This window comes from Parasteatoda tepidariorum, chromosome 11, assembly GCF_982258835.1.
Source record: "Parasteatoda tepidariorum strain Cologne lab strain chromosome 11, Ptep-v5.0, whole genome shotgun sequence".
NCBI classification, from domain to species: domain Eukaryota; kingdom Metazoa; phylum Arthropoda; class Arachnida; order Araneae; family Theridiidae; genus Parasteatoda; species Parasteatoda tepidariorum.
The window spans coordinates 15120701-15128445 of record NC_141765.1 but is presented as its reverse complement, the minus strand read 5'-3'; the positions used below and the strand labels follow the sequence as shown (position 1 = coordinate 15128445).

The 7745-nt window shown below is 30.8% G+C and overlaps 1 protein-coding gene across 1 annotated transcript in view; it reads right to left on the bottom strand.

Annotated features, from left to right (window-relative positions):
- Positions 1-208: 208 nt before the first annotated feature.
- Positions 209-7745, bottom strand: part of LOC139427122 (flavin-containing monooxygenase 5) — a 38857-nt gene continuing 31320 nt past the window's right edge. Inside the window, 4 exon segments of the mRNA XM_071187825.2 lie at positions 209-1490; positions 3474-3786; positions 6084-6175; positions 6177-6406. Of these exon segments, the coding sequence (XP_071043926.2) occupies positions 492-1490; positions 3474-3786; positions 6084-6175; positions 6177-6404 (1632 nt within the window). The 5' untranslated portion in view covers positions 6405-6406 and the 3' untranslated portion in view covers positions 209-491.

The following is a 7745-nucleotide window of genomic DNA, read 5'->3' as shown; positions in this document are numbered from 1 at the left end:
GGATTGCTCACAACCTTCTCCCAAAAATAGCGAAATAGTATAGTCGCATACCACATGATGAAAGCTAAACCAAGTGCCAACTTTTGGTGAACGAGCTGTAGCAGGACTAAAGAGAAAATAATTCATTTTGTGCAATACAAATTAATTTAGGTTTTGGAATTTTCTTATAATGAAGTTAATTAAGTAAAATGGAGATTATGCAGGGCAATTTTTGAAGTTATAAAAAAGTTTATTTTCGACAAAAAAAATTCTCTTGACACATAAAATCAAGTTCTCAGATACATAAATCAGTTTTGCAGATAAAAACTCCCTAATTTATAGATAACTATATGAATGAAAGAAAAATATCATGAACTTCTCAAATATTTGAATCTTTTTGTGTAAGCAAGCAAAACACATTTAATATAAATTTTTTTGTTACATAATGTCATAGAAATGTTCTGATTTTGCACTATGTAATTATTCGCAAAATAATAGATAATTGGTTTTTATTAGTATAAACTTTGAGCGATAACTTCATAGTTACTGCAAATTGCAGCACCTATTGCAGCTACTGCTCCAAAATATAGAGCTGGTTTTTTCCAGAATATGTTATCAGATGGCTTTTTTGCATCCTTATTTAAAGGAGCGTATACTCTTTCATCCAGACTTAAAATTGCATCTCTTGCCCCTGGCCAAGCATGCGGCCCAACTAATCGAAATTGATATGGCAAACAAGGACCATTCATGCAATACCAGAATAATTTGGGATCTGTGATTGCCATCTTCACAAAATTTGGTTTCGCACCGATTATTTCGGCCAGTTCATCCATAAATGGTATGAAGTCTACTTGAATAGTGTGCCTTGCTGAGCCAACATAACGCTTTGCATTTGCTTCGTTTTTACGAGCAATATCCTCTTCCATTTCTTTTAGTGATGGTAATTTAAGTTTTCCTCCTTGAATTTCCATAAACCAACGACTTTGCATCTCTGAGAGTGGAAAAATTGGTCCTAAAGGTTGACATAAACCAATAATGCCCAATGTAGGATGTTTTAAGTGAGGTGGGATAGAATATTTATATAAATGAACTCTATTCCCATCTGTTGAAAGTATTTTACTATCAAGAAAAGGGAATTTAATATGATATCCGGTTGCCAGAACAACTGCATCACATTCAGTTACCTCATTTTCTCCAGAAAATACAATACCATTTTCTTCAAATCTTACAATATCACCTTTAATTATAACTTTTCCACTGAGAATAGCATTTGGTATCCCATCATTCATCGTAGGATGTGCACTTAGGACTCTGTGCTTGGGTTTCAAATTATAAGTTTCATGATCAAATTTCGCATTCAAATCCTGTTCTAACTTGTCACAGACGAAGTCATATGGTAAATAGGAAAAGAATAAGTTCTTTACTCGAGTGTTGAAATCCATATCAAACGGTGAGCCTTTAGTTCCGACCCTGGATAATATCCAAGAACCCCTCCGAGTGCTTAGATAAACCTAAGAGATACAAATTTATAATGTATTATGTTTTCAGAAGTCGTTGCAGTGTAGAATAGAAATGAATTAAACAATAACTTGTTATTTTATAACTAGTGAATAATTTTTAGAATACATTCTAAAGTTTTTTTTAACGCCAAAATGATGTCATGTATTTATTCAAATAACTTAAACTGTTAATGATTCATTACTTTTTAATATATATTTTTCATTGCTGGGTTTTGGACCTTAAAAAGACCTTCAAGACTGTCAGTTCTAAGTTTAAAAACTATTCACCAACCTCATTGCATTGATATATCCATAATCTGAAATGAATGTAACTCATCTATATAGTATTCGTTGGAATTTTTCAAAAGTAATTTTTTAAAATTTCTTTACTTAATTTTTAGTTCCGCATACGGTTTAGATTACTATCAAATAATCAATACTTCCTTTTTGACTAAGTTCGAAATGCCGATAAAAGATCTTCAATATATGGAGTGCTTCTTGAAAATTAGAAAATATACGCACTGTTGTTCTAACTTTTGCCACATTTTAGCACTTTTTTAGCATACACTTTTATATAAAACTCTGAAACACAGGTGTGTCTACGGGATCGACAAGGCCCACAAAAGTGCATTTTTTAGAAAGCTTAAAATTCCTAGATTTTTAATTTTTAGACAAATTTTGCTAAAATGGAGATAACAATAAAAATTAAAAAAGAAAAAAAACATTATTTTGCTAGCCTTTAGCTCATTTTTTTAAAATTCAATTATTTTCTCACTTTATATTTTTTTACGCAGTTTGCTATATTTATATTATTTTTTTCGTGCTTATTAAAGATAAAATGCCTCTTATAAAGGTATAACAAGTTATAAATGATTGACTTATTAGTCATTTGTTTTAAGAAGCTACTCGGGTATTGCCCAATGCGGACATGTATCTCGTTGGCTCTTTCTTTTTTTTAATTTTATATAATTTTTCACAATTCCGCGTCTTGTTAAGAACTGACATTAACTTTCACCTCAACAATCTTAATTATTAAAACATCATTGAAATGTGAAAACGCTTATAACTATAGTGGTCCACTCCTGCTATGATGTGTGGGTATGCTTATTATGCTTGTATCTCTGCATGCCTCTATTGTGTACGTATTATTGTATTGATGTACGTACTCTATTGTGTATGTACTATTGTATCTATGTACGTGTCTGTATGTACTATTGTACCTATGTATGCATCTATCTTAAATTAACTAAATTTTCAGCATGTTGATAGGTGGGTCGTTATATGCCTATACTAGTTTTATGCTGAAGGCGCCAATCTGCATTAGTAAAGGTTTTTGAAAATGAGAAAAATTGAAAATTCAATTAAAAAAATAAATGTTTTATAAATCCATTCCTTAGTGAGAGAAAATTACATTGGAATAATAAAAGTTAATGAAAAGATACATTTGTAGTCAAATGAGGCTTATTTTCATTGTCATATTTGTATCACTCTATTTTCTGAAAATATATTTTTATTTTTTAAGCTAAAAGACTTACAACTGTAGTGTATCCTGACGTAAAATACAATGAAAATCGAAATTATTATACCCTTAAAGGAGCTTAAATGTTTGAGTATTTCCTAATTACTGCTCTTAAGGATATTTTTTATCAATACCCATTTTTCGTTACATATATGTTATATTTTAGAAATATGTGTTTTATATTACTTTAGCTTCAAGACTATCAACTGTAGTTTATATTGAAACAAAATAAAATGAAAACCGAAATTATTATACCTTTAAAGCTTAAATGATCTTATATGATGCTTAAATGATCTCATTACTCATTTTTCGTAAAGTGGTTGGTTGATTCAATTTTTATAAAAATTAATATTCCATTGAGCTGTGTTTCTTATCCGATACTGAAAATTCTTACAGTTTTGTTGCAGAATTCAAACAGCCATAAGGACTTAGTATTTTTCGATTATAATTTTATGTTCATAACTTCAAAAACTCACCTGCTTTGCAACAAACGTTGAATCAACTGCAGCATCAACTCCAGAATTTCCTATTCCAACAACAACGACGGTTTTTCCCTTATAATGATCACAAGACTTGAGGCTATGTGTGTGTGTAATCGATCCTTTAAACTTGGCTTGATTTGGAAAAGTGGGGATATTTGGAAATACATGATGGCCAATGCATACCATAACTCCATCAAACGTTTCTTTAGTAACTGCTTCTGTTTGAGTACTCTTTACTGATACTATCCACCGACCTGTCCTCTCAAAGTCTGGTGTAGGTTCCACTTTAACTACCTCTAAATTAAACCTTGAAAAGAGTATAAGACCATTCGATAAGAAATTCCTTATGAAACAAAATTTAAGAAAAAAATATAGATTCAAATCAGTTGAAATGAATATATTAACAATGAGATAGAAAACACAGTTTCTTCCAGAATTTTTCTTTCTTTTTGTTATTGCTCAACCGGGTATCAGAAAGGCAGATTTGCTGACCACTTTTTCAGAGGCATCATATTACTTGGACCAACGTTGTCCTCACAGTAAGAAGGACAGATAAGACACCCATGCGTTCTACGGGATTCAAACCAGGGACATTTCTGAAATGGAATCAGCTCCCTGACCGCCATTCATCCCGATGCTATTTTTTCTAAAAATTGAATAGCGTTCTCCTTCCAATCAGGTGAGCAGGGTTGGAATTCCCTGCGATGGCTGGTTGGAACGATTCTTTTTCCGGCTTTCACCGACCACAGTGTTGACGTGAAATATCCTCAGTGGTAGATGAATCATGGGTTAGAGTTCCTTTGTCATCAGGCTAACAGTGGGTGGTTATCGTAGTCCCCCTTTCCACGTAACGCAAATGTGGGTTAGTTCCGTCAAAAAGTCCTCCACGAAAGCAAATTTCTCCTAACGCTTGATCCAGGAGTTTGTCTTCTGAATTAGGTTCAAAATTACAAGGCTACGGAGTTAAACATTAGCAGTCGTAAATCCAAAAAATTGGGTCGGCTGTTCAACGATGGTTATAAAATAAAATAAAAATTTAATAAGTTGGTTTGAAACTAAGTGTCAAAGTTGCTTATTGCGTCTAATCAAATAGACGAGTTGAAAATATGCTTCATTTTACAATGCAAGTTGCATAAAGTGGGATACATACTAAATATTTTTTAATGCACATAAAAAAGCAGGATGATGATTAGGAAAAGGATTAAAGTTAATTAGTCCTCCTTACTTTTATCCTAATAAATATTTTAATCACTTGTAAGAACGACATATTTAAAGTTTTATGACTGTAGAATGTGCAAAAAAGTTGACTTATTAATAATTTTTGAGTCAATAGTCACTAGTAGTCCAATAGTGATCTAGTAATAAAATATTGGTACACTGTTTATAGTTTGAGCACCTCAAGATATGCTTATTAATCAGCGCTGATGATTAATTAAGATATAAGATGAAACTCAAAGGATTTAGAATCTTGTCCTTTAAAATATGGAATGTAATTACCATCTCAAAAATATTGCAATGATAGTTTAATCAGAAAATTAGTTGTTTGACTCCCTTTAACGATGTTTTTACTTATTGTGTTTATTGTTATATCTTTTGAAAGAAAGTATAAAGAGCTAATAGAGTAATTCAGAATATTTTTGCTCCTATTTATGAAACTCGATTAGCTGAATATAATGTCATACAAAATATATGTTGTTTTATATATTTTTTGTGTGCATATTTTCATATAGCAAAATAATATGCGGTTGAATTTAATGAGGCAGTCCGAAAGGTTTTCTATCTAGAACGACCAATGGTTAACAAATTTTTCAAAACCTTACAGAACTGCGTAAAAAAATCTTGAAAATCTTTAATTAATTAAAATATAGCACAATTTTATAACAAAAATTAGATATTCTTTAGAACTGATACAAAAATAGTAATTTGGATAACTGAAATTCGCAAATAAATCAACCAATTTCATCAAGTGTACTGAATGGTGCAAGAAATATATAAATTTAGGTGACTTTATTTAATAAAAGTATAAAATTTGTAAAATGTCAGATTAAACAATGTTTTAGCTGCATGCATCTAATTACGATTAATTAATAATCATCATAATAAATGTTTTCAGAAATGAAATTGTGTACGGTCTAATTAAAATTATACAAAGCCGCCCATTCAATGTAGTTAAAGATACAAAACTTATTAAAAAAATCCTTAAAAATACACTCCCGTAGCAGCTCATTGTGTGACAGGGGGTCATAAAGGTGAAAGCTCCACTATTTCGTGACCATCAGCTCCTAAAATATGTTCAGCATTGCTTACAGGACACCTTTACTTCACATATAAGCTGATATTATATCTATTTGAATCCAGTTGGGCTTCAAGCCACCGGTAGAGATCAGACCCCAGTCCTTCACAATCAGAGATGAGTGTATAAACCGTCAAGAAATCGTTTAAAAAAGTTATACGAGGTTAAAATTTTCTTTAAATATAGTAGTCTACTTACAAAAAAAAGTTATGCATCATTAGCTGATTTTAATGTATTGTGTACAAGTTATAAGTGACTAAATATTGAAATTGGACCTTTCCTTAAATTTATAAATAATTTTGATGTCTTACTTGATATGTCTTAAAAGGTCAAAATTTTCCGCATAACGCATAAAGTAATTGAACATCTTGCTATTGTGCATGTAATTTGGAAAGGATTTTGGGTGGAGGAAAATCGCTAAATGCACCAACTTCTTTACTAGTGTTGATGATGGTTGTACGCATTACAGATGCAACTCCTTCGATATCCTCTTCATGATACCTCCAGAGGCCTCCTGGGTCGTTATTCCTCTCGTAACAAACAGGTATAAAGCCTTTTTCTTTACAGCATTTCATAGCAGTTAACCCACTGGGTCCTGCCCCAATCACAGCTATTTTCTTTCGTTCTGACATACCTGTGCAGGGGGAAAAATAAATATGGGTTTTAATAATAAAAGAAAAAACATTACACCTTTGATTTCTATTTTTTTTTAATTGGCAATTGTACAAAACAATTCGTATGAAACATTCGTAGAAACATTCATATGAAACATTCATAATTCGTAAATACAATTTGTATAAGATTTCCAAAAGGATTTGTGAAGTGCGTGTGTAAAATCCTTTTCTGAATTATTACCAAAGGGGATAAAAATGTGAAGAAAATGCAGAATCTAAAGAAATTTTTTATAGAGAATTAAAATCTTTATTCATTCTCTAGGGAAGTGGCTCCCAATTTTTTTCGGATACGGAATCCTAAATAATCAAACTTCTTCCGGCTAACCCTGACTTCATAATTAAGGTACAAGATAACTAAAGACAATTGTGCACGTATTAACCATTAAAAGAATGCTTTATTTTTGACTTTCATATTTTTTTTATATTTATTAAAAGTAATTAAATTTTTTCATTATTTATAATTAATAATCTTCAATTAGGTTAGATGTTCGACAGTTGGATTCGCAGTTTTGGAGACGAATCTAGTCAAGCTAAAAATTTGTAATTGTAGGTTGCAAAAATGTTTGTAGTAACAGGAACAGTTTTTGCCAAACGACAGTTCATTAGCTAAAAGGTAATTTTCCAATTACGTATTTTTTTGTGCTTAAATTACAGAGAATTTCTCTTTACATTTGCAATGCGTTTGATGAACTGAACAGTTGACTAAATTTAATATCTAGAATGTCAAACAAAATTTTCAAAATTCCTGTAAAGTAAAAATTTTTGGAAGGACACAGTGACCTCTTATTCCGACGTCTTTGTTCGTTCTTTCGAATTAATATGAACGGAAAAGCTTTGAATTAAGGTTGTTTCCCCAGCAGTTAATACAATTATCACAAGCAATAGAAATAAATTATATTATTTTTAAGCAAATAAAGACTGTAGAAAATACAATAAATGCAAACGGAAAATAATTTAAGTAATGTAAGAGTAGCATAAAAGCACATGACATTTTTCCAAATGTTACGCGCTCTAACATTTTTAAATTTACGTTTACTATACTACTTTTAAATGCTTACGGCAAAAAAGGGTATTTTCCAAGAAACGTTTAAATTAAGTACTGTATTAAAAATTGAAATTAAAAATTAATTCTGCTTCAAATGAGAAAAAAGCACATTTCTCGAAGATTAAAAACTTTTTGATAACAATTTTATTTTTAAAATTAAATTCCTCTCTCACTACACTACACTAACTTCAAAGTTTTGAAAGTTTTATGCATCTTTCAGAAGAGTGTGTTTTCTAAAATTGTATTTTGTAAGT